This window comes from Dermacentor andersoni, chromosome 1 (genome assembly GCF_023375885.2).
Source record: "Dermacentor andersoni chromosome 1, qqDerAnde1_hic_scaffold, whole genome shotgun sequence".
Classification (NCBI taxonomy): domain Eukaryota; kingdom Metazoa; phylum Arthropoda; class Arachnida; order Ixodida; family Ixodidae; genus Dermacentor; species Dermacentor andersoni.
The window spans coordinates 146,434,151-146,461,452 of NC_092814.1; the positions used below are offsets into that span (position 1 = coordinate 146,434,151).

Here is a 27,302-nt window from a genome sequence, read left to right on the forward strand (position 1 = left end):
CTCCTCCTTTCCGCAGCAGTTCCAGCGGATTCGAGCGGCTGCCGCAACTCTTCCGCTGGCGTTCATGTAGTCACGAATCAATGAACCTGGCCCAGCTGTGGCGAAACTCCGTTAAATTTGCTAGAATGTTCTAACTTTACTTGTAACATAGAAGTCCTGCGGTGTTGGAGCTTTAGGTGCGCCTGATCCTTCGTTAAATTGAATGCATGAGATCGACATGTGTCGCGATTCACCATGTGCGTGCCTATCATGCGAGTAATAGGAAATGAATGATACGTAACGGAGCAGTGTTTTCACTAGTGTTGTGCTTTGTACACGTGTGCAGTACTAGCTTTTTTTTTAGGTATTCGTATTCACGCAGTGCTCTCTCTTTTTTATGCTTCATCGGAACAGTCGCGGGAAGAACTTACTATAACTACATCTACGTCTGACGCACCATGGACAAGAACGAGCAATCTATGAGTAGCGAGGAAATGGAAAGAGTGAGTACTATCATGTATTAAAGCAACTTTATTCTTATTTAAAGCGAGTGCAACTCGTCGCTGTAAACTACGGTACCGGCGTCGTGGTGCCCTTGTGTTGATGACCCTACAGCTTCACTTTTGTGTAACATTAGCTGTGCGTGTTGAGCTTTAATTGCGCACTGTTTATCGCTGACATTGTTTCTCCTTTCACGGTTAGCTCTGACCCTTGAGGAGGTGTAGTATAGGTAGCACGCCTTTATCGCTTAGGGCGATTCGTAGATGACGCCCATATTACCTTCCTGTTTGCGTCATGCAGTCTGTACTATGTACCAATGTAAACAGTTAAAAATCATCATTAGTCTGCAGCACAAGCTGGATAAACTTGAGAAGGCCAGACTTCAATAATTCAGTTCTCTGGGAACAAGTGACATAAGCGTTATTGTTATCATTTCGTATAATGGTGCCATCGTATATCTGCATTTCAATCTTGGAGCTGCTAAGGAATTCTTCGTGCTCATGGTTAATGCTTCTCTACTGTAATTTATTTCAGGCGATACTTCAACCCTATTATTACATTGTCAGAATTCCTGGAAAGCAAATAAGAACCAAACTGGCAGAGGTAAGATGGATGCTAAGTTTACTTATGTTTTTGTATCAATACTGTGTCTGCAGGTTCTTATAGAGCTAGTTAACTTTCAAGGTGCTGTTATAAAATATCCAAAATTCATGAGGGCATTTCGAGTACCACCATTATTTTGCCATTGTAAATGTGTAACAGTACCTTAGTTAAACATCCTATCTCATATTAATATGTGTTAAGAATGTAAGCATCTTGTTTGTTGTTCGCATGTGGTGTACACCAAGTAAAATTTGTGTTAAATCATTGTTTACAAAGAAGTAAGTCATAACAATGCTGTGTCATTGCATTGCAGTGAGGAAACGTTTATAATGTGTTATACATTGCCTCTCTGGAAATGTACAGAATTCATTTGCAAAGGGGCAAATACTGTAAAGGAATATGTTTTGAAGGGTGAGATTTTGTGTCGTCTGTTATTTATTGTGATGGTTGCATGTTTATTGGGTGGGATTTTTCATAACTTGTTCGTTTTATGTTTGTTTGCTAGTGGCACCGCTTTGTGTTACTAACATTGTAGTGCATAGTCATAGAATTGGTCACTAGAAAAGCAGTGCTTGTTTAAACTCAATTGCCGTGTTGATTCTGGGCTCTGGTGAATGCATTTCACGGAACATTTTGTCTAACACCACTCTTACTGACAGTGCTTTGCTTGTTTGCACACAAAACCAATAATTAACGTTGGCTTTCAGTAAGGCTTGATCAGAGATGGATCCAGACTTTCTCCAAGGAAAGTTCTCAACTTATGAAGTGTACCAGACAAGTTGGTCTGGTTTATGGTCAACAAACTATGTGAGGAAAATTTTTAGGAAGTCAGGATACCAGGTCGGGACTACTGGGTCTGCACTATGTTGTCAGCATCCTGCACTGTGGAGACTCAAGATTCCCACACCCCAACTTTTCCTCGCATCCATATACTGCTCTCATAACGTAGGTGAGTCGTTGATCTCTGCTGAAGAACCAGGCAAGTGCTGTCACTTAAAGTGGTATTAGACAGAGTAGGCCATAGAATTCCATTCACAACCTGCCGCGAAAGCTCAATGGCTATCGCGTGCTGCTGAGCATGAGGTCGCGGGTTCGATCACAGTTCTGATAGGGGCGGACTACAAAAGTGCTGTGTATTGGGTCTGCGCCGAAGAACCCTAGTCGGTTGAAATTCATCTGGAGTCTCCCACTATGGCATGCCTCATAATCATATTGCGCTTTTGTCACGTAGAACCGCACAATTTAATTTTAAAATCCATTTGCACTGCAAATTTGAGTATGAATGAATAGGGGTGGAAACTTTGGTAAGTTAGCTTTACTTCATGTTTTTGCACATGAAGAATAAGATAAGAGAGAAGAAATACAGGACATGGCCTTGTTCCTTGTCTCTCTCTATCCCACTGGGGTATCACTGTCTGCTTTGAATTTTTAAGTTGCTCTCATTTCTTGCTTTTGACTTTCTCCACAGTCTGTGTTGCAAAGACAGAGGAAACTGTGCCAGCTTAGCCAGTGGAGCATGAACTTGTCTTCTCTGGTGTCTCATTCTTCCCTTCATTTCTTGCACACATAGACATAAAGGACAGAGTGATTGTAGCAGATAAGTAGTCTTAACTATTTACATCCAATAAGTATGCAGAACTATTTACATCCAAAGCTCGTGCAGTACTTTTTGCATTTTAGAGTAAGAGCACTACATAATGTTAACAAAAGTTATTTCAGACGCCATGTGCTCATTCATGTGTTCCCACTTATTACAAACTGAGCGTTCCTTATGAAATTGGATCCGAGTCGGAGATTTTAGGCTCTTGTTCCAGATAGCCGGAGCAGTCTAGTTTGCTCAAACTTGCTTCTTTATTGCTCACCTTTTAACAGATGGTAGTGGCATGCTGTATTTTGCTTTGGTCCTCAAGAGATCATAGCTTAATGGTTATTAATATGCAAATTGAATTGCACCATGGCATGTTAGAAATGTTAAAATGAGCTTGTCATTCTTGAGCATTGCAGTTCTGAAACGGCTAACTTGGAAAGCCGGTGTGTGGAAAATTGCGTCGTTAGTCCCAAAGGTAGCATTTGTTGTGTCAGCTTTTCTGGCGCGTTTGTTGTGTTGTTTTTCAAGTCAGTTTATTCTTCCAAGCTGAACAGTTTATTTACATGTTATCCATGTACCATGGTAGCCTGGTGGGCCATATTTCTTTATGGAAGAAATCCACATGTTACAAGGCAGACATGTGAGGCACGTGCAGCAATGCCACATAGTACATTGTGCATTATCGCAGCTCTGGAATGTTCAAGCTACCTGCTGTGTTTTATTCAAGGCTGTAGTTAGCACATTAAGATATTCGGATAAACTTTCTATATGCTTCTGTGAAGTGTACTTGGTGTTCCAAGTACACGTCTTATTTTTAATCGGATTGGTAAAAATAATACGAAGTTGTAACCTCCAGAGAAAGTGTAATGTGTACTTATGATCCAGTCTTTGTTTGTTCTAAGCTTTGTGCTCTTTTAGATGCATAAGATTTGTCAAAGTTATTGTTGATAGATTGCAGAAAGACAATTCAATCTCATTTGAGGTCACTAATACAACTGTGTATTTATAAATGTAAATCATGACACCGTGTGTGAACACCTGTGTGAACGGCCTGTAATTTACTGCAGACTATTTTTGGGAGTGTAACATTAAAGTCATCATACTGTCTTTTCTGTAATTGCTGTATCGAAATTATTCTTTTCTAACACGTTTTTCATCAAGTTGTGAGCACACAAGTTCCCAGTGCCAAAGCCCTGCTTGCTAGCAGATTTGATGTTGGTTCCATTTTTAATTTGTAATTTCTGCTTCTCATTTCCAGGCCTTCAATTATTGGCTGAAAATATCCCCTGAAAAATGTCAAGCTGTAACAGAGATTGTTCAAATGCTCCACAATTCTAGTCTTTTGTAAGTATCATAGCCAAACTTTGTTTGCATGAGTATGAGTGTTCTTGGTTGTTGTAGTTTGGCAACGTATGAAGATACTGCCAAAAGTCTCTTTGCCTGCAGTGACTGATTGGCTGGTTGCAATGATTGCCGTGAGTCATGGCTCACGGCAATCAACACTCATTTTTCATGCACAAGCAATACTGCATATGATGCATCAGTTCTGCGCATAGCTTCCTGCCTGCATGATTTAATGAACAGGTTGTTGGTTTAGGTGCTGTGAGATTAAGTTAGTACATGCAATTCACTGCTTTCTTTTTCTGAATTGTGAAAGAAGTTGTGTAGCCACATATTGGTGAGTGCAGGCACTAGATTTTTTGTGCTGGCCTGTTCTGTGGTCGCTTATCCATGCCCAATTTATTGAGCTGTGGCTTCACAGGTCTTTTTCTTTCCTGATTTCCATAGGATTGATGACATTGAGGATAGCTCCTTGCTTCGAAGAGGTGTGCCTGTCGCTCATCACATCTTTGGAGTGGCCAGCACCATAAACTCTGCTAACTATGTTTACTTCCTCAGCCTTGAGAAGTGTCTACAGCTAGGTGATCCCCGGGCCACCACTGTTTTCACTGGTGAGCCTGCCTACATTCTCTTTTGGCACAGATATCAGCCTGATGTGGCTCTGATTTCTCAGCACAGGAGTGATTGGGTAAGAGCAGCTAATGGTGATTAGTTTTCAGTTGTTCATCATGGTCATTGGCTTCAGCTTCTGCAGAGCAGATAGTTCAGTCTGTGAATGTTGTGCGGTGGTAAGAACAAAAATTTCAAGTCCCATAAAGATTGCCCAAATGAATCGTTAAAGGGCCCCTCACCAAGCCACATAGCAAATTTTGGTTTTATACTGGCTGTTGTTACGTGCCCTTTAGAGAGTGATCTACTGTAATAAGTTTTCAAATTGGTTCGTTAATAGCTAGGATAGTAATATTTCAGTGCTGTGAACCCATGAGTTCAGGAGGCGAGTGTCACCGCCAACATACACTCTCTCCACTTGCACCCATCTAACCTCCGCAAGTGAAATTCCTTCCCTACGTTCCCCCATACTGGAGCTGAAAGATCGCTTGATGCATATGTCACGGGCCCTGCCTTGTATTCTTTTTTTTTTTTTCTCACCTTTTTGCTGCATGGTACATTTCTGCTGATGGTCTCACGTGCAAGCTGTTGCATTTGTCTCGTTTTGCTTAGCACGCGATGTTGCGCGCTGTGCATGGGAACACCTGACTAGTGGTATAAGCGAGTGCTACACGAACATTGAGGCAGACACAAGTGGATCACAGGCTGATCGCATGCTGGAACATGGTAGAAAATCACATAGTTTCTCTCTCCGTGTGCATGACTGCGCGACATGGGAACGAGCAGATGAAACGGAAGTACATCTCTGTTGCTGCGGTACGAAGTAAACAAAGGCACGCAGACATTCGGTTTGTAGGTTTTATTATTTCTCTAAACGTTAATTCATCTATTGAAGCAACAGATAAAACAAATAACTGCTGTTGCCTTGAATAATTCTGAAAGTCACGTGCCACTGTGAGTGACGTTACAGCATCGCGAACTACGTAGGTGCACTTGCACAATTGATGTTGACTCTCCAGCTGGGAGTGTGGCGCTCGCGAGAAGAAGGGTGCAGGGCATTTGGTTTGAAATTTCAGCTCTTTTTACGGTGCGCAGCAGCATAGAACTTTGCATGCACGATCATTTGCGTGCACTGTACGCATTGCACTTGTCAGTTCGAAATGGTCAGACCTGGTGAGGGGCCCTTTAAAGCAAGCATACCAAAAAATTTTTTTTGAGAGTGTGGTGTACACTGCATCAACATGAGAGGGAACACTCAGTCAATGTTCAAACACTAGTCTCTGCAACCATGCAGGTCAAAACCTATGTAGTTTTTATGTTGAAGAATCCCCCCATGCAACTTTATTTACGTAATCACAGGAGCAGAGAAAATTACCAGTTTGAACACAAATCTTTGTTCCCTTTTGTATTGCTTCTTTGTATGCACATTCCTAATTAAAGGCTCAAACATGACATGCAAGCCATGTCAAAAAGGGATAGCTTATCACTCCTGATGGACAAGTTCTGAATTGTTGTAACTTTATGTGTGCTTATGTGAGCCTCATTACCGGTTGTAAAAAGATAAACAAGACAAAATGTTGCTTGTGCAAATTCTACACTGTCAAAGCAGGCCAATGCTGGCAACGGCATCACAGCTGCAGGACCACTGTTGCTATGGTTGTGATGGGCATTAAGTCAGATGGTGCATATTCAAAGTGGAGTTAGTTGTGTTGTTTAGAACGCAGGGTAACAAGAATGCTATAGCTTTGCCACCATGATGAACACAGAAATGATGTACTACTGAGAATTTGGTGCATGTTGCAGAACCATATCTGGTCAAAATTGAATCCTCTACTACAGTGTCCTTCACAACCTTGGTGTAGCTTTGAGGACTAATATCTGACCAATCATTTAATCCAGAACTTCATTTTGGAATAATTTGGTTAATGTACCGAAATTACCATACAGAGGAAGGAGAGTGCTTCTGCTATGTGTGCACATTTCTTGCGTCTTTGTTTCTTTGCTCTGTTTTAGGATTGCGCTATCAATCAAGTAGCTGCTGTAGGACATCTGAACTCTTGAGTCACTTGTTTATTATGTGCATCTAGGTGGTCAGATAAATAGGTTGTAAGAATATTCACGGACATAGTATGCTTTGTGCAGAACAGTGCCTGGAGCTTCACCGCGGTCAAGGCATGGAGATATACTGGAGGGATAATTACATCTGCCCTTCAGAGGATGACTATATCACAATGGTTAAACGAAGTAAGTTTCCCATGTCTGTAGAAGTATCTGTTTCACAACGTGATATGAGAACCAACCAGAGTTGGAATTGAAGCCCACTTTCAAACCTTTATTTTTGTTTCTATTTATCTGCAAACACTGAACATCTTTTCACACTGGGAATTTCTGTTCAGGCTGGCTACTCAAAGAACACTATGTGCTGCCAGAATGTCAAAATGTGTAGCTCTTTCGGTGATGCTCAATGCACTTGCCCTGTGAGGGTGACATCCGTTTCTTCTCAGCCTCATAGCCATTATATGACCATCCATTGTGTGATTGCCGTGTGCGGTAAGATTGAGTTGCAAAAAGCACATTTGTACTTGCATGCACACTTAATGATGTAAGAATAAGAAACCAATAGTGAGCAAGGGGCTGGTTATGCTATAACAGTAAGTGTTACCAGAGCACCAAAGTGTAACTCCAGCCGCACAAGAGGTGTTGACTACTCAGTCTACATGACCGGTATTACACTAATACATTAACACCAATACATTGTACTGTCGGTGTCAAGAAGTTTATAGGACATAACTTTTTTCAAAAACGCTTAGTTTCTGCTTTGTTCTGGCATGCAGTCTCTAAATGAACAGAGCACTGGGTTGGTCCTATCTATTGGAGAATGCAATTCTCAATTCCTGGCTATGTGCCAGTTCTTTGCAGAAACTCGTCTTTTTTAAGATTCTGTGTCTCGTAATCCCATCCTGCCAGTAGCACACCAGGCTAGAACTCCCCAAAATTTCCCTATGAAGCATACTGTAATGGCAGTTTATACTGCTCCCCAACATTTACAGAAGCACAGCTTTTTGTTATTAGTGTGCTTTGGCTTTCTGTGGTACCTTGAGGGTGTCTTTTAATCATTAAATTGAAGCTATTGGCTTGACTTACCATTAAGCCATCTGTTGGTGTACAGATAATGTGTATTTATTCTTGCCGGTGACAGTGTCATGCTTATTTTCTTTAGAAACTGGAGGCCTTTTTGGACTAGCTGTACGGCTTATGCAACTGTTCAGTGAAAACAAGAGGTAAGGCATGGGCTAGTCACCTGCCAAATTCAGTGGCACTTTCCGCTTTTTCTAGTATAAAAATGATGTTCGTACTTAATAGCTCATGAAGTGAAATATTTATAATGGTTGGTGCTCAACACAAATCTCAGAATAGTACGACTATTTCTGAGCGTTTAGCTTAGGCATACTGACTTAGTTCGTTTTTGGGTAATGGAAATATTTTTTCTGCCCAAAGGAAATTTGAACTGACGTCATTTTGTGGTGATAAGAAAAGAAGGTCATTGCATTTCAAACTACTCGATGAATGTATTGACAATTTTAATTATATGTCACAAGCTGGAAAGGTGCGGTGATTAACTTGCAGTAACTTTTCTGACGAGGCAATGGTCAGGAAAGGATGTGACACTCCTCCACTCTGCAGCACAAAGGGCGCTGAAGCAGGGTTTGTTGACTCTCTGAAATGGCGCAGAGCAGGCTGTATAGTCAGCTTGCCAACGAATTGAGTTTCAGTTGTGCAAGATCTGGGGCGAGATCACGCAAACATCTCGCTTTCCAAACGTTCGTTTCGCATCCTACGTCACTGAGGATACAGTGTTCAGTTTGCACTCCCGCCTCGCGATGCTGACAACCGCTGACAAAAGTGCAGCGCCAGCAAATCACAAGTGTGCAAGTGAACATTAGAAAAGTGAGAGGCTTGCATGATCTTGCCCCTGGTGACACGTATCCTTGTTCAATTTCAGATCTTCTGATATTGTGTACACAGTAATGAGGCGATTTTCATGCAGTAACTGGTGAACACATTCCACATTTGCAGCTCTATCTGATGTTGATTGGCGCATGGTCTTGTTGTTTCATTCTTCCCTTTGTTTTCATTGTTTGCGCTGTAGTAATTGTGAATCAGTACCAACTAGCCGAATACACCATTCTCCTAAAGTTGATGGACGGCTGACTTTGGGATTGTCTTGCATCTTCCATCCTGAAGCCTTTGGTGCCATTCAAAGACGTGGCTTCTTGATAATGTTTTGTCACCATATACTTGCTGAATCATGTTCCACATCTTGCGAGAGGTTTTCCGTAATGCAGAACTTAATGTTAGTTGTCTGCCCGATTCTGGAATTTGCATCTATCGTGTCACTTGTGTAACACCTACCTAAATGCTCTAATAAGCCGAACAGCGCTGCTGCCTATTAAATTTACATGGAAGCCCTTCCTTGGCTATGTCTACTCTGAGCACGTACAAAGCGATTCATTGACACTCATTTCATATGTTCGAATATCGCAAATAAATAAAATATTAAAAAGCAGCCAGTCCTGTTACTTCTCTGACAAAGGCTATACATCCCAGAAGGCTTCCAGTTGTTCTAATAGCACGTCTGCATCAGTGTTGCTGTCTCCTATTGCGACTGTCGTTATTGCCAAGCTGTATGTTGCTCTGATGCTCTTTGGCTTTAGGCAGTCTACATGACATTTTAGCATCCAGGCATACAATGTTTCAGTGGTTCTTAGTCTACTCTACAGTCTTCACATTCTGCCAGTGACAACTTGCCAGTAGTAGTTGTGACTGTGTGATAACTCTGGTTTTACTGCTGCTTGCAAAATCATCCTAATCGGCAAGTTAGAAATGGCAGTCATTTGCTTGAAAAGTTGCTGCAATAAACAAGAAGGGTACTCCATTACAAATTTTTAAAACTTAAAGGGCCTCAACTCAAACTTGCTGACCACTATGGTAAAGGGCAACTCCAGCAGTTTTTAAACCATATTAGGATGCCATTTTGAAATGGCATTGGCAGTCCTGTCACCGGTAGGGTTATTCAATTTGCTTAGAAACTCGTCAATAATTTTAAATAACCAATAAACGAGGCACCGAAATTGAAACGGGTAGCTGCTTTGTGTGACGTCTACCATGAATTGATGACATCGCAGCCTACACTACTGTAATGTAAACAAGCAGAATGCGTGGTAAACACGCAGTATACATGGTGCAGACTCCAAAAAAAGGGAAGCTGGCAATGTTTTCTGATGACACAAGGAGCCTTTCCAGCCATTTTGAACTAGACAGTGGCTATTTCAGCGACAGTGTAAGCGCTGATAGATCGCCATTTGCTTTTGAGCCGCCTCCTCACGAGGCAGCTCACGTGCCCCAAGCTCAATGCGTTGTGCTGCAGCAAGGCAAAGAGTAAGCACCGGTTATCACGTTTGTCAAAACGGCGATTGTAGGCCATCATCCCATAGAAAAAGTAGCGTGTAGACTCACGTCACAAGCACAGGGTAGTGGTAAAAAGTCATACATACGTGGACATGAGTCAGGAACACGCAAACAAATTTTTAATAATTTTCAGGAATACTCAGTGACTTGCGGTCATATTGTTTGGTACAGCTAATCAGAGTGCAAAGGTGAATATATTGTTACACTGCTCTGCAGTCTTGCTTCTTCCCTCCACAACTTCAAAATTTTATTTAAAGTCAGTGAACATCAAAAAATCACCAGAGAGTCCCTTCTCAGCCACAGCTCCACTGACTGTAATTTCCTCTGGTACCAAATGTACGATTTACCAAACAAAGTGCCACGCTTTCTTCCTCTCAAATACCTAGTGTATCAGAGTTTTGCACTATATCCTTCCTGATACATTTGTGTTGATGAAGTTTTGAGCCCAGTTTATGGCTGTTTGTAGTTGGATAGTTTTATCAGTCTTAGGCACAGTACTTGTCACTTCTGCATCTGCCAGGTTGTTCCACACTTGATTGTGCTTGACATGCTGTAGCCACAAAGGAATGTGAAGTGCTTTTCTTAGCATATGTCATAGTGTAGGAGCATGATGTTCCAGCAATCCTTTGCCAGGTGGTAGCTGTTGCAATGCAAAAGCATCTTCCATTTTTTGTTTCATCTTCTCTATTTTCTCGCATTGGTATTCCTTTGTATCGTATAATAGTAAAGGTTTGGTGCCCTAAGTCACAAAAAAAGGGAATTTTTTTTTTTAGGCTGTTGTGAGCGTGATAGCTGAAACTAAATGGCACTGTCAGCATTCCATTGATCTTCTAACTTCTTTGTGGTGGCATGCAATGTCTTGTGAGCTCCAAGGCTTTTTTTCTGCTATTGTCCTCCTTGAGAGACTCCACAAGCTCGCAAAATGTATTACTTCTGTCTGCATTGCTAGATTTATTTTGGTCATAGTGCAGCTGAATTTATGAGGGTAAACTCTTTTTCTACTACTACCTTTAACGGTGTGCTGTACTCGGGCCCAAAACCAAGAGCCCCACAACTTCTGATGTTCTAGACACCTTCATTATAGAGAGGTTCAAGGAATGTATGTATGTCATCAGCAGAAGAGATGGACTTTAATAAAAGCAGACAGCTTGTGTGGTCATTCATAGCAAGTTCCTTTCGTCTGAAGGATTTTTGTAGTTCTGCCTATGGCACTCGAGTAATCACTCTCTTTCAGTAAAAACCCATCAACGTAATCCTTGGCTTTGCTCCATCAGGTAGCTATTAAAGTATTTAAACTTGTCAGTGTTCGACAAATGTTCATTGTTGCAGATAAGACTTTCATACTTATATTCCCCAAAAAAGATCCTTGAACACTTCTACTCAATTTATCAATTGACGTTATCAGCATTCAGCAGCTTATTTATGGGTACAATATGTTTTAGTGCACAACTGCTGGCTTTCCTGGGCTGTTTAAGTCATCTGAACTTTCTAGATCTATTTCTATTGCTTTCTGTATCGTCTCACTCATGACTTTGCAAGACACATAGGAACTTTAACAGATTCTAACAGATTTCTAAGTAAAAATATTATCTACCAGTTCTTTGGGGGCATTATCTTCAGGCTGTTTCTTTCTTGACAAGAACATTCGCATTGTCTTGAAGTTCAGCTATGGATGATGGCGTTGACGCCAGCATTGAGTTAGAATCGTTAATAGGTTCCATTCTACTAGTGCTTAGTGCACTCTGCTTCTTTCATTGACAATCTGTTCTCCAGTGAGCTTGGAAAGGAAGATTAGCAGGAGGACTTGCATGGGTATGCTTAACTGCAGCGTCAAGGAGCAAGTTATGCAAGTCAGGTGTACTTGCAGATTTGCACTTCGGTGACTAACAGCATCAGTCAGCACTATGGAAGCTGCGTCCGGGGCCTTACAGTAGCACGCTATTGCTGTTCAGCGTGAGGCCTTTGACACCATTCTTTGAGAAAGGACCGAAGTCAGACTTTTGTGCATCAAGCTATGTTTGTTGGAAAATTGGGGGTCGGGGAGAAGCAAAGGATTTTCCCAAAGAGCACTTATGAGTGCACATTGTTAGGTTATAGTTTTCAGTCTCCAGCAACCCCATGCTACATTTTCATTGGGGTTCAGACATTTAGGCGCACATTTGGGTGAAACCTTTGTATCTGAAACTTAAAAATTTTTTTATGTCCCAGTGAATTTTCCAGATATGCTTGGTTTATGAAATTGAAGATTTGGCAGGCTGACGTGATCACATGTAATGTGATCAATGCATTTATCAGCTGATGCTGTTGGTCACTCTTACTTGCTACAAGTTCTGCCTGAAATTCTCCTCACTGAAATTTTGTGCATCATTTCTTAAATCCTTAACTTGCAGAAATATTTTTGAAAAATAGATGAAAAGTGCAGAGCTTTTTAAATCTGCATTATTTTGCCTTTTTTTTTCTTCTAAAAATTTCATACCAGGAATGCCTATAATGTTTTTACTGTTCCTGTTGAAAAAACAGCAACAAAAAGGTAAAGGCAATGGTGTATCATTTATTTGTGTCAAAAATAGAAGGTAGTGCAACCTTTGTCATGACAAGTTAACTTGTCATCGGCACTTAAGGGGTTAACAGTGGGCTACGACTGGCCACTTCTCCCTTAATATTTCCATTAATGCTAATTATCTGTTTAAATCCTTTGGTACAAGAACACATTTAAAACAGTTAAGAGTTCAAGAAACAAAGAAAGGTGTTTTGTTGACATGGCTGTGTCAGTAAAAACAATTGTGGTTAGAGATTTGTGAATGGGAATATCATCATACAGAACGTTTTTTGTGAATAGAGTCAAACCTCATTATAATGAAGTTGCATTCAACGAGAGAATACCTTCGTTATGTTCTATATTTGTTATAAGCATACATGCTGATACTGCCAAAAAACATTTTACGATATTAGATTTGCTTCATTATACTATCCAATAATTCATTGCATTTGTGTTTGTTATATTGAGGTTTGATTGTACATTAAAAAGATATTGCACAGTGCAATGGAAATTGGATGAATGGTTAACTTTTCAGTCCCCTGTATGGTGTCATATATAATTAAAGAAAAAGAAAACTTTGCAGTGTTCAAGAACTGAAGCCTTCTCCATGATAAAGAGCTTACTGTTATTATTGGTGTCTTCTTTTCATGCAGTGATTTCAGCGAATTGATTGGGACCTTGGGGCTGTACTTCCAGATAAGGGATGATTATGCCAACCTGGTCCTAAAAGAGGTGTGTTTAATTTCGTTTCTGAAACAAAAATAAACAATAGCGTGTGTGTGTGAGCATTTGCATAGCTATGTGTGCACAGCTTATCATTTATTGAAATTTGCTTCACTTGGTGCCTTAGCAAAGTTTTTGGATCTTCACTTTCTGTCACTGATTGAGCAACTGTTCACAGTGCAGGATACGTGTGTTTATATACATATACTGCATCTTGTCATGCCTAACAAGAGCTGTGGTATGTACGCGATCTGATCTTACTTTGCTTGTTAAAATACAGTTGACTCTCGTTACAACGGACCCTGATCAACCTACAAAAAATGTCCATTTTATCCGAAGTTCGTAATATCCAAAATTCCTCGCTTCCAATACTTTCATTGTGATATGTAACGACGTTATTGCAAGGAGTTAGTGAAGAATGTTCAGAATAAAAAACAACATAAAAAGTCAGTTTCACCCTAGAGGCGAAGTATCGATTGTGACAGCAAATAAGTAGACAGCTATGCGAAGTAAGGATATTAGTTTTATTAGCCGTATAAAGCTGTAAACATTCACTTACTAACTAAATTAACAAGCATGGTGTCGCGCACACAGGTAAACATGAGCCTATCTTGCTCGATGACCATGGAAGGTTACTGTCAAAACATTGGAGTGAAGAAGCGCGGTAGCAGCAGCGAGCGAATTGACCTTCGTGCTGTCTCTCACTTCAGCACGAACTAAACGCCGAAAGCACAGCGCATATGAAGCTACCAGCACTGGGCGCACTTTGTCCACATTGCAGATCACTTTTTAAAGGGCCCCTCACCAGGTCCCACAGCAAATTTTGGTTATACACTGGAAGTTGTTACGTGTTCTCTAGGGAGTGTTCTGCCGAAAAAAAATTTTCAGATCGGCTCATTAATAACAGAGCTAGAAATATTTCAGTGCCACAAACCCGTGATTTCAGGCGGCGAACTCTCCTGCCAAGTGCGACACTCTCCACTCGCCCCGTCTAGCCTTCGGAAGCGAAATTCCTTCCCTGCGTTCTCCCATGCCGGACCTCGAGGATCGCGTGATGCATACGTCACACGGGCCCCGCCTTGATTTTTTATTTCTCCTCTTTCTTTCTTTCTTTTTTTTATTTTTTTATTTTTTTATTTTGCAGCGTGCACTTTTGTTGATCACGTTGGGCGCGAACTGTTGTGATTGTCTCATTTCGCACAGCCCACGATTTTGTGCGCCGTGCACAAGGACACATGACTAGCGGTATAATTCAGTGCTACACGAATACTGAGGCAGAACAAGCATATCGCAGAGCATGATCACACTCTGGAACATGGTAGAAAATGGCATAGTTTCGGTACCTGCGCACATGACTGCACGACCGTGGGAACAAGCAGACGAAGCAGAAGTACATCTCTCTTGCTTCGGTGCAAAGTAAAATAGAAAACATGCAGACATTCCATTTGTGTGTTTTATTATTTCTCTAAACTTCAATTCGTCAATTCAAGCTACAGATCACATAAATAACAGATGTTGCCTTGAATAATTCTCGAAGTCGCATGCCACCATGAGCGACGTCACACTGCGGACATGAGTACCTAGGCACAAGGACACGAGTACGTCACTGTCCGGCTTGAAGCGCGATCGCCACAAGGCAAAGGTAAAACGGCGTTCGGATTGAAATTTCCGCCCTTTCGGCGGCACGTAGCGATGTAATTCTTTGCAAACCCGATCGTTAGCGTTCATTGTATGCTCTGCGCTTGTCAGCTCAAAATGCCCAGACCTGGTGAGGGGCCCTTTCAAGATAAGGCGCACGTGCAGCCGCTCCGTAAGCAGCAACCGCCAGAGTAGACCCCCCTCTCCCTCCCCTCCCCTCTTACCTCGCGCGAGAAAGAAGACTGCGTGCTTCCGCCCCGCCTTCCTCCTTCGCGTGCGCGATATTGAGCCACGATCGTCGGCTGACCCTCGCAAGTCAATTGTCAGCCCATGTTGGCACGGCAAAAGTCGGTTTTATACGACCGATTTTGACAACAACTTGTTTATTTATTTCCTCAAAAGTCTCTTGTTGAGACATTACATGAGGGAGTGGGTGGTTAATGGCAGACAAAGATACTACAAGTTACAATGGGATGTTTTTGATGAGCCGCTTGAATGCAAGTGAGTCGATGATACTGGCAACTTCAGTGGGCAGGCCATTCCAGTATCGAGCTGTGCGCAGAAAAACATGATTGCTGGAAAGTCATGGTGTGGGCTTGGGGATATACTGTGTTAGAGTGACTGGGGCGGTCAATGCAATGAACTCTTTTTATGTACGGGTTGTCAAAAGGCAAAACAATGGAAAAATTTATGAAAAAGGTTAAGACGGGCTATTCTACGGCATGAGGCTAGAGCGGTTAAGCTTATTCAGGCTTTTAGTGCTGAGATGCTTGAATTGTACAAATAATTAGAATAAATTGTGTCGCCTGGTTCTGAACCAACTCTAGGGCATTAATAAGATTATTGTGCTGCGGGTAAAAAATAGCATTGGCATACTCCAGCTTAGGTCGCACAAAAGTTTGGAAGGCAAGTTGTTTATTATAATAGAGGGAAGAGCGAGGAAAAGGTTACAGTGTAGATAACCTAGAGTATGATTACCAGAATTTATTATGTGGTTAACATGACAGGTCCAAGTTAAGTCGTGTGCGATATACACACAAAGATATTTGAATGAATCAGTTGTTGCAGTCTGCATGTTATTGCTGCTATAATTACGCATATCATAATTACGACGACTGTGAATAGACATCAGCACGGTTTTAGATATATTTAATGATATGAGTCAAGTGTTACACCAGTTTTGTATGCGAGATAGGTCACTTTGTAACGCGAAATGGTCGGTGGGTTTAGTAATTGCTCGGTAAACCACACAATCATCTGAGAAGAGTCAGATATGAGAATAAATATTACAAGGCAGGTCATTAATGTATATTAAGAAAAGGAGGGGTCCAAGTATGGTACCTTAAGGTGCGCCTGAAAGCACGGGTGTTAAGGATCAAGAGTGTGAGTTAGCGTATACGAACTGCTGACGGTTAGTTAAAAGTCATCGAATCCAACTTGGAACACACAGATGATTGTTAAGACGGTTTAACTTTATTAAGAGACGACCATGGGGGACCTTATCGAATGCTTTTTCGTAATCTAAAAATATTATGTCAGTCGGGATGTTGTGATCTAGGTTTAAATGTAATTCGTCCAAGAAAAGAGCAAGTTGGGTGTCACAGGAATAGTAATTTTTTTGGAAACTATGTTGACTTGGGTGAAAAGAATTGACAGATGTTAAAAAGTTAGCAACACGCAAGTATAAAATATGCTCCATTATTTTACAAGAGAGGCTTGTTATGCAAATAGGGCGGTAGTTACTCGGTGATGATTGGCTTCCTTTCTTGAAGACTGGGATGACCTTGCCCACCTGCCAGTCATGTGGAATTGAAGCGCTGTTAAGTGATTCCTGGAATATGAGAGATAAAGACAGGCTACACACATGTTTAGTATTTTTTAGCACTTCGGCGTTGATACAGTCTACTGCCGTGGATGACGAGTTCTTCAGTGATTCAGTTACTTTGACATATGCCAATGAGATCGAATATGATATTTTGCATGAGCGGATATGCGAAGTATGGTGGATTGGGCAAGCCATCAGATGATTCATTAGTAAAAACCGAACTAAATGCTGTGTTAAAAAAATCTGCAACCTCAGTCTCGGGCATCAAAAGTTTGGAGCTATTGTTAAGTGAAATCTTATTCCATTGATTAGGAATAATGGTTTTCCAAAATCGCTTTAGGTTAGTTTGCAGCATAGCTGGTAAAGTGCTAGAAAGAAACTGTTGTTCAGTTTGAGAGGTTAACCTCTCATATTCTTTCTCGACTGTGTAATACTTCTGCCATGTGGAAGAAGAGTTAGATTGTTTGGCTGATCGAAACATAAATTTTTTCTTATTTAGTCGTTTGAGGGATACATTAAATCATGGTGATGTTGTTCTTTCTGTTATTGTAATGGTGGGAATGTAAGGACGTATAGGGTGATGCATCACTGCTTTGAAAAGCAACCAGTTTGACTCGAGAGAATTTAGTGGAAAGTTAGCAACGAAGGTGGCGGAGTACTCAGATTATCCTCGGTTTATGCTGACATAGTCCCCTTTATCATACAGTGTAAGTGCTTTTTGATTTTTTTGTTTCTTTAGTACGTTACAATAAAATGAAGTATGTACTGTCAGGTGGTGACTCAAGCTGCGCAATAAGGTGGTAAGGGTAAAGTTATCAAGGTGAGTTGTTAATACAAGATATAAAACATTGGACAAGTGAGTGGTAATGCATGTTGAGTCAGTGACGAGCTACGTTAAGCCAAATGCTATACACGTAATTAAGAAATCACTAGTAGGGCAGCAGGGCTGCTTTTAGATAATGTAGAGGCCGGATTGGACTGATTTATAGTTGGAAAATTAAAATCACCATACGGAAGGACAGGACTGTGAGGATATGTTTTTAACGTATTTAAGGCTTCATGAAGTAAAGGCGTGAAAGAATAGTCGGCACTAGGGGACCGATAGCAAATACCAATCGGGATGTGCGGGTGTGTAGCAATGCATCGAATCCAAATCATTCCCATTTGTGAAGAGAGGTTTACAAGTGAACAATGCATGTTCCGGTTAGTGGCGACTAATACACCCTCGCCGCGCGAGTTATCGGCTCTATCTTTCCGTAAAATGTCAAAATGCCAGAGGTAAGGGAGAATTTCGGTATTATTGATTGGATGTGTTGAGCCATATTTCTGTTAGTAGTAAGACATCGCAAGAAGATGAGCCTATTAGACTGCACAGTGCATCACGCTTGGGAACAACACTTCGAATGTTAGCGAGCAGGAATGATAAAGGCTGACAATTCCGTGGACGCGGTGTGCAATTTGGTCTCAATCATGGCTAAGGGCGTTCCTCAACGACCTGGTTAGAAATGTGGTAGAAATAGTAGGTTTTTTTCACCTGTGATAAGCTTTTCATGTCGCAACTTGTACCGCAGCTTACGGGCCCTTCCAACAGCTATGAGGTGTTTTTGGGAAAGGCACGTGCTTGGAGCGAGATCTTGTGCAACGGCATAGCCCGTATCTTTGAATTTCCGAGCCGAAGACAGGACATAATATTTGCCTTTAAAGTGAGGAAACCTCACAATTATAGGCCTGCACTTTCCAGTTTGGAAAGACCTGATGCAATGTGCACGCTGAATATCATGCGGTTTTATCTGTACATCTAGGTAAATACTGTTTACAATGTGCAATAATGATTTTCTCAGAATCAGACCATGATTCTTTTGGTTTATCTTTGATGCCGTAGAAAACAAGGTTATTTCTTCTGGATCTATTTTCAGCGTCGTTTATCCGAGCAGACAGTACACCTATCTGTGCCGTATTTTCGGTGCTTATCTCGTGAAGTTTATCCAATTCAATCTGCATGTTGTCGATACCAGCACAGGCTGTCTCAATTTTGTCTAGCTGTGCTTTAATTTCACTGAACGTTTTATCATGATCAACTAGCTTTCTTTTCAGTAGACTTTAGTTGCTCTACATTACCGATTGCCCAGATTGCAGTTCTTTCAAAACATTAAGAATCTCTTTGTCGGGGCTGGGTTAGATTCAGTATCACCAGCTAGCATGAGATGCTTTAGCAGCATATGCGCACAGTCACAAACAATGAAACTGCCCTGAAATTGCCGCTAATTTCGTCCGCTGCAGCCGATAGTCCGTTAAACGCAAACTTTGTTGCATTAGTAAAATAGGTAGAGCAAACTAAGGTTGAAATATAGTTTGTTATATCTGAAAGTCTGTTGCACACGGGTCCGTTGTAACAAGCGTAAACTGTACTAGTGCACGTTATTGTGTACATTGCAGCTCTGAGAAACAGTGATTTTGCCTTTCTTGCAGTATACAGATAACAAGAGCTTTGCAGAGGATCTCACAGAAGGGAAATTTTCGTTTCCCATTATTCATGCTATCCAGAAGCACCCAGAAGACCCTCGAATGATGAGTATCCTTGCTCCACAGGAGAAAATGTTGGGCCATTGGTCTTGGGCGAGTTGGCCCATAGCTACACAAGTAGGAGCAGCGCCGGAAAAACATATGCCAGGGAGAGCTGGAAAAGATGGTACTAATCTTGTGAAGTAGTAGTAATTTGTGCCCTCATTTTAACATTAATCTTGCTTTTGTAAGAAATAGGTTAGTAGGCAAAGCAAAGCCTACTGGTTGCCCCATAACTGTAGTGCAAGACTGGCACCTTAACATGATCAGCGATAGCACAAGGTGGCAGAATCAGACAGAAGAGAATGACCAAAAATGGAACAAGGAGGAGGAAAAAGGACTTGGCAGTCCAAAATGCACTAAATGTCTGCAAGTCACGATACATTCAGAGGGTAAGATGCAAGGGATCACAAGTAATTTCCTGTTCAGATAGATGGTGGTGCAGTGGTTGTTGTAGTGATCTTGTTTTTAGGAAATTCAGTATGGCTGCATGCAGGATTGCTGGTACATATTTGGGAAAATAACTTGTCTATTGTTTATGTGAAACTTGCCGTGGTGGCTTAGCGGCTATGGTGTTGCGCTGCTAAGCACGAGGTCGCAGGATCAAATCCCGGCCGCAGCAACCAAATTGCGATGGGGGCGAAGTGCAAAAATGCCTGTGTCCCGTGCATTGGCAGCATATTAAAGATCTCCTGGTGGTCAAAATTAATCAGGAGTCCCCACTACGGCGTGCTTCATAATCAAATCATGATTTTGGCATGTAAAACCCGAGAATTAAGTTCAAGTATGTGAAACCACAACGCGGATAAAACATGTAGTTATCCTTTTCTGAATGTCAGCTTCATGCTGCTCCTTAATTTCATCAAATTGTACTGGTCTGTTATAGGGTGTCTGTTTTGGAAACATATTCTTGGTTTGTAGCGCGAAGTGACACACACACCGACTAGAGGAAGACAGGACTAGCACTCGTCCTGTCTTCTACTCTGTGTGTGTGTCACTTCGTGCTGCAAACCAAGAATATGTTACCGTACCAACTCGCCCAACTTTCTATCCTCGTGCATTATATTTGCTGTTTTGGCAACTTGGTACGCATGCTTACTGTAATTGACAGCTCGCACGCAGCATTCGCCTTAAGGCGGCTTCTTGAGGTGACTTCCAAGCTGTTGCAGAGAGGTGGTTATACCTTTTTTTTTTATTCGGTGGCCCAATGTACCTGTAGCAAGTATAATAAACGAAAAGAAAGGGTGTTAACCGAGGGGCCCAATTTTTATTAGTCATATCATGAGAAGCCAACAACCACTGACACCAAGGACAACATAGGGGAAATTACTTGTGCTTAATAAATGAAATAAACAAACAATAAATTAATGGAAAAGAAAGTGGATGAAAAAACAACTTGCCGCAGGTGGGGAAAGATGCGAAGGTTGTGGGATCGTTCCCCACCTGTGGCAAGTTGTTTTTTCATCCACTTTCATTTCCATTAATTTATCGTTTATTTAATTTATTAAGCACAAGTAATTTCCCCTATGTTGTCCTTGGTGTCAGTGTTTGTTGGCTTCTCATGCTGTAGCAAGTATAGTCACTGGTGCTCCTGTCATTCACTGCACCATCAAACTACTGTTTAGTTTTCAGCAGCAAATGTGTGCGCACTTGTGGAAGCATGTATGTTCTGTTTGCATGCTTTTCTTCTCAAATATTTAAGTGAAGCTATGCTGTGTTTACGCTGAGGCCTGTACAAGTAATTGGCATTAAAGAGAAGAACTCTAACAAAAATTTATTTTAAGGACCCAACGTTTCAGAGCCCGATGGGCTCCTTCTGTCGGGTTTCTCTTTAATTCAGTTGTCTCCAACCAGGCAAATATCTGCCGAATGTTTACCTTAATTTGCATGCCTTAAGGACCTCGGCCAATATAGGGGAGCCGCTTTGTGTGGTTTTAGTGATGCACATAACACAGATGACGTGGCCACTGAATAGAGCTTGATCATTGTATTCACTGCATGCACTACACAGTAACAAATTGTCTATGCAAGCAGTACGGGCCCACATTATTCTCTGTTCTTTGCTGAAACCTAATTTTCAGTTTAGCCGCACTAGGGTACATAGAGCATGCTACTTCTGCCATAACAAACAGGCGTTGTCTGTAATATGGTATGCAATGAGTGGAAACAGATATTGAATATGAAGACAGTGTAGCAGGACTGCACCATTCAGCTGTATACCAGTGCAGTACATATTTTTCTATTGTATGTAGAAATAAAGCTGCCTTATGATAACTGTGACAACTCTGTTGGCACAAAAGTGAACTACTTTGCACCGAGCGACAATAGCATGCATGCTATTGGCGGATGTGCTCATATTTTTATTGACTGCCCCAAAATGCACTGCACTTATGTCACAGCGTTATGGAAATCTTACTATCTTGATATATTTTTGCACAGTTCTTTAAAAAATCAACAATTTGTGGCACCAACCCTCCCAACTAGTGTGCTGATTAGCAGCTTCATGGCTGCTGATCAGCCTGGGCTTCTTTCAGTGTTGTATCCTACGGTGCACAATTTGAACCCGAGATGGCGCCATTAATCTGTCCACAAGGGGGTGAATTTAAAACTGTGTAGCAGAAACCTGGGAACCATGGCACAGTGAGGCATGCTCGACTCTCTTACACTGACCTGTGTGTATTCAAGAGAGTATTTGATCAAGCGAAAACCTGTGGGCTTAGTACACAGCATCATCATTACACTGAAATGTGATCCTTAGCATGCAAGCATTCGCTTTTCCACCTCCAGCTCGACTGCTGCTAGCTAACCAAGCCAATGTAATGTCACCGAGAGGAGCAGAACGCATTTGCCATTAGGATTACAGCAGCTAAAGTATTTCAACTTGTGTAGTTCAAAACATATTCATTTAAACGAGCCTATGACCTTCCAAACACAGTGCAAAAGCTCTGGATTCAAGTTTTCTGAAGCTTATAGACAAATCATAAAATCGTCATTAGTATATGTATATCTCTATAAAATTGCTTTGCATAGTGGCTCATATTGCTCACTCTTCTTACTTTCAACATATGTCCATGCCTTTTGTTTTTAGATTTTTGTTTTTCTACGCACCTTAGTCTTCTCTATCCCCCATGTTTCCCTTCATTCACTTTCAGTACAGACCGACTAGTTGCAAACCTACTACATCTACAAAAAAAATGAGAAAGGTTGCTAGGGTGACTAAGCTATGTTTGTGGTGCTTAAAAACATGGACAATTTTCCTTTGACCCAAACCTTTCTAAAAGACATAGTAAAGAAGCGAACCAAAGACTTGGAAATCAAGAAGTATGCTGTGGATGTCCTTGAGAAGTTGGGATCGTTTGCCTACACCAAGGAGGTCTTGAAGAAACTGGATGCTGAGTAAGTGCGACGTGTTAGTAACATTTTGATGAGGGCTAGTTGGTTCATATTTGGAACTGAGGTTAAACATCGCGAATAAAACAAGTACACGAAGAAACAAATACCACAACAAATCTGTCGTATTTGTTTCTTCGTGTCCTTGTTTTATTCGCGCTGTTCAAAATGAGTTATGCGATGTGTTGTTTGGTAATGTTCTAAAAAGCAGCCGCAGTCTTGCACTTGACGGCTTTTTTCTTGCATACAAAAAAAAATGCTGACAAGCACTTAAAGGGCACTGATGGTTAGCAAAAAATGGAGACAGGACTGCAGTATTTTTTAAAACTAAAATATTTTAACTTGTTCCTAAACTCTGCAAGATAAACTAGCCAAATACATTAACTGAGAGTTGCAGTAGTTCAGGGTACAAGAGTACATGTCAATGCTCTTTCTTTGTTTTTCTTTCATACAAGACTTGAGAGTGGGCTAGTTGATGTTCCATCACTAGTAAACTTGAAGCGCAAAGGGAAAATGGGGATAACAGGATGAACAAGCACTTGTTCATGTTCGTCCTGTTGTTCCTGTTTTTCTTTTGTGCTTCAAGTTTACTAGTAGTACATTTTTCAAAGTATTGTCATGTTGTAGTGATGGTGGAGAACATCGTAGCAAAACTGTATTATGAAAGCAACTTTTTATTGGGTGAACCTGTGCCTATAAAAGCAAGTGACACTCGAAGCACAATAGCAGCAAGCACACTTAAAGATTGTCGAAATCTGATCTGCAAGTGCTTCAGCTTTTATACATAACTTGTTCGAGATTCTAGCATAATCGCTGGTGCTCGCATACCTTCCAGAAAATACAACACTATTCGTGTTGCACGTACAGTCTGATTATACAAGGTTCAGCGAGAACATACGCGACGGATAGAAACAAGGTTAACAGTCGAGTAAATTCCGCAATAGTGCAGGCATGTCTTGTGCTGAGCAATGATGTTAAGTTGTTAGCGTGTGAAATGCAGTCTTCGGAAAAAGGATTTATAGGCAGTGTGAACCAGGTTTCAGCTGAACTCTTCCAGTGTGTCGCCAATCTCATTAGTTCAGCCTATCTCACTAAATTTGCTGCTTTTGCTGATCCTGCAATACTTTACCAAAATTGTTCTATGCTGGTCATCCGGTCGCAAAGCAGAAAAAAAAACTATGCACAACTGGTTGAGTTGGGAATTGAAGCCAGGACCCGAGAAGTACTAATGGCGATCATTACGACTGGCACAAAAAGTGAAGATGATCATGAGTAAGATTGACTTATGCTTATGTTATAACAAGCTATTCACGTTTAAAGCTACTTCAGGGTACAGAATTGAGTCTTTCTTTTTTCTTTTGCATAGAAATAGCAACATACTAGGCCTCTCTTGACTGAGTCTTGTGCTAAGACCTGCCAAATAGTGGCTGGCACTGTAAAATCATTGATCGATTCTGTAATTTTCTTGTAGGAGGGCATCATGAAATAGTGCTTTATCCTCTTGTTCATTACCTACATTCATTTCAGTTGAAGAAAACTTCTGTAAAACCTAAATATTCAGATAAGTCACGCTTTGTCTAAAGTGACTCATTGTACCGTGTGGCCCTTTTTCATGGGAACAGATTTTAAAATATGAGATTTGACTGATGCAAGACTACTTTCTTCACTATTTGTCCATCAGCACAGCAGACATTAGATGGACAAGTAGCCATTGTAGTCTGTTTGCTCATTTACTGATTGATAAAATTTCTTAATTGACTTTTCTTTTACTGGTTTTAAGGACCATGTTGTAATGGCAGTGTTGCGGTGGGGTGCCGCAGGAGGCTTGTGCAAGTGATGTGATTTTAAAAACATTATTGCTTGTTGAGGTATCTGTCGATAAAAATTTGCCCTTTTTCATTGCGGTTCCAAAACAGGGTTCGCAAATAGCGGCAGTAGCAATGCCCACAATATTTTACACTTTTGTGATGCAAAGCAGCTCACTGTTATGGCCTGCTGAGGCATCCGATCAATCCATTGTCATAAGCTGGTGCTGCAAGCAACTGTCAGTCGCTGACAGATGAGCTTCGTGAAATAAAAAATACGTGCCGAAACCACTTTCTGATTATGAGGCACGCTGTAGTGGAGGACTCCGGAAATTTCGACCACCTGGGGTTCTTTAACGTGCACCTAAATCTAAGTACACAGGCGTTTTCGCATTTCGCCCCCATCGAAATGCGGCCGCCGTGGCCGGGATTCGATCCCACGACCTCGTGCTCAGCAGCCTAACACCATAGCCACTGAGCAACCACGGCAGGTCGTGAAATAAGAGGGGAGCACAGGTGGTGAACCCATTAACATAAAGAAACTGAATCAGGCTGGAAGCATCATGTGCTTCCTGTGCTTTTTGTGTGCCAAGCACTCAAATCGAAGCACAAAGAGGTGAATTTTCGCCGACAAATATGTTAACAGCAAGTGGTGCTTTTGAATTTAGGCATAATGCTGTTGCCTCCCACGAAGCCCTCCTGCAATGCTGCCATTGCAACAAGGGCCTTGCAACCAGTAATTAAAATGTTAATGAAAAATGTTTATTAGTGAACAGACTGCAACAGCTACTCACCTGTCTAGTATCTGCTGTCCTGAATTAGCAAATAGTGAAGAAGGCATCCTCACTTCAATTAAATCTTTCTTTCTTTTTTTCAAATTCTTTTTATCTGTTTTCATTTTAAAAAATCACCCGGTGCAATATTGAACAGAGTGGCTTTATTAGTTGCATTAAACACTGAAAGCACCCACACAAGCAAAAGTAAGACATCAAAATTTTCCATTCTAGCAGTCCATGGCAATTTTAATTTGCTCCAGTGGATATGATAGCACTAAACCTTACATCACTAACCTGGCTACGGAACAGTGGTGAAGGCCATACAAGAGGGAGGCTCAAATGAACATGCAATGAAGGGCCCTCACCAGGCCCCATTGGAAATTTCGTCTATAATCCACTTGAAGTTGTTAAGCACTGTCCAGTGAGCATTCTATCACAAGAATAATTAATAAAAAAAGTTTTTAGTAGTAGCCAAGGTAGAAGTGATGTAAATGTGCATGGAGGTGAGCCACCCTCCGTGCTGCAGAAGCTCTTTTTTTTGCTTTGACCAGCACCTGCAAGCAGCATTCCTCTCCTGCCTTCTTCCATATCAAACCTGAGGGCCCCCTCTCCTTCTCATTTGGGATTTGCCCTTCTTTAGCTCCAATATGCATAACCTTGTCCCTACTCACTAAACGAAACAAAAAAAGCCAAGCCCCTTGGGTCTCCTCATTCCTCTTGTTTGTCTTCACTTTAGTGGTTCTTGTGAAAGCTGTGCAGTAAGCTAGTGTGCTCACAAGGCTTCAGTCAGACATGTAGGCCCATGAGTGTGCTGTTGACAGTTCTACGGATTCACAACTAAGGTTTTTCTGTCTGTCCTTGCAGAGCACGGAGGGAAGCTGAAAAGCTTGGAGGCAATCCTTATATAGTTCAAGTTCTTGATGAGCTCAAGAACTGGTGAAGATCATTTCAGCAGAAGCGCACATCAGTGTACATTTTGTGTACATCTTTGACATCATCATCTCACATACTCTACACTCGAGTTTTGCCAAACTTTTGTCTTCAAAGTACTCTGCACGCGCACAGATCACATTAATGCAGCATCTGCTGTGTGTCAACATTCAAATCATCCAAATACTAGTCTGTGCACCTACATCTATGCACTAGAAGGTGCCGTCTTTATTGTTTACAATGACGCAGCTAACAGCCATTTAATGACATATGAAAAATGATTCAACCATTAATAAGGCTTCATTGCACACTTGTAGTGTCATGGGAACAAATGACTTCTCAATGGTTTGCTAATTATCTGCGAAAAAGCAAAACGCAAAAAGACGTAGTGGTCTGGAAAGGTTGCTTTATATTTTGTTTCTTTTGCGTGTCCCAAAAGAGGGGAGGCATAGATTTCACATGAATTCACCCATTTTTGAAATGGATAATAAGTTGTTATTTTAGCCTTTATTATTTTTTATTGTTACTTGGAAATAAAAATGCAACTGTGTTGGTACATTTTTATACATAAAGTCTCTTGTGCATGATGTAAAAAGCAAAGAAGCACCTGTCGATTGAGCATTTGGCTGAGAGTCCATCTGTATAGCAGACTGCTGCATGGGCTTTGTACAGTGGACACAGTGTGGTGCCATGAAGCAGCACCAATCAGTAATGCTGGTGGCAAACACCCACTAGCACCAGCACGTTTCTGCAACAAACACCTTTGTCAAAGTTGTTGCTTAATTTCCTTTATGGTTGATGCAACATACAAAGTTTTTCTCAGTCTCTTCAACAACAAAGTGCAAATTTGGTTTTATTTGAATAACTTTTTAAATAGTAATTTATCATGGCAGGAATAATATGAAACAGTTGGTGTGCACGGGTTGTAAGATTCGTTGGACGATCTCACCGCTGCCATTCAGATGTAAGATTTGGCAGTCGTAGCTGTAGGAAGGAGCTTGACTTTTCGTCAGGACTTAGGAGA

General features: G+C 41.2%; 1 protein-coding gene across 5 annotated transcripts; it reads left to right on the top strand.

The window, feature by feature from the left end:
• Positions 1–26,834, top strand: qm (geranylgeranyl pyrophosphate synthase quemao). 5 transcript variants are annotated; one of them, XM_055062123.2, is made up of 11 exons: positions 1–176; positions 394–482; positions 1,015–1,083; positions 3,930–4,015; positions 4,460–4,623; positions 6,764–6,865; positions 7,842–7,902; positions 13,283–13,361; positions 19,285–19,387; positions 19,648–19,769; positions 22,530–22,739. In XM_055062123.2, exons 2-11 carry the CDS (start codon positions 438–440, stop codon positions 22,638–22,640), a joined length of 942 nt encoding a protein of 313 aa, XP_054918098.1. In that variant the 5' UTR covers positions 1–176; positions 394–437; the 3' UTR covers positions 22,641–22,739. The 5 variants fall into 5 exon arrangements, with proteins under 5 accessions (XP_054918098.1, XP_054918101.1, XP_054918100.1 ...); XM_055062126.2 differs by having other exon boundaries at positions 2–176; positions 22,659–22,746; XM_055062125.2 differs by having other exon boundaries at positions 2–176; positions 22,535–22,619.
• The last annotated feature ends 468 nt before the right edge of the window (positions 26,835–27,302 follow it).

Excerpts from the sequence above, each read along its gene's own strand:
- qm (XM_055062123.2), top strand. The coding sequence starts at position 438 with ATGGACAAGAACGAGCAATCTATGAGTAGCGAGGAAATGGAAAGA. Across the intron at positions 483-1,014 it reads GTAGCGAGGAAATGGAAAGA|GCGATACTTCAACCCTATTA; the intron begins GTGAGTACTATC and ends AATTTATTTCAG. Across the intron at positions 4,624-6,763 it reads GGCCACCACTGTTTTCACTG|AACAGTGCCTGGAGCTTCAC; the intron begins GTGAGCCTGCCT and ends TGCTTTGTGCAG.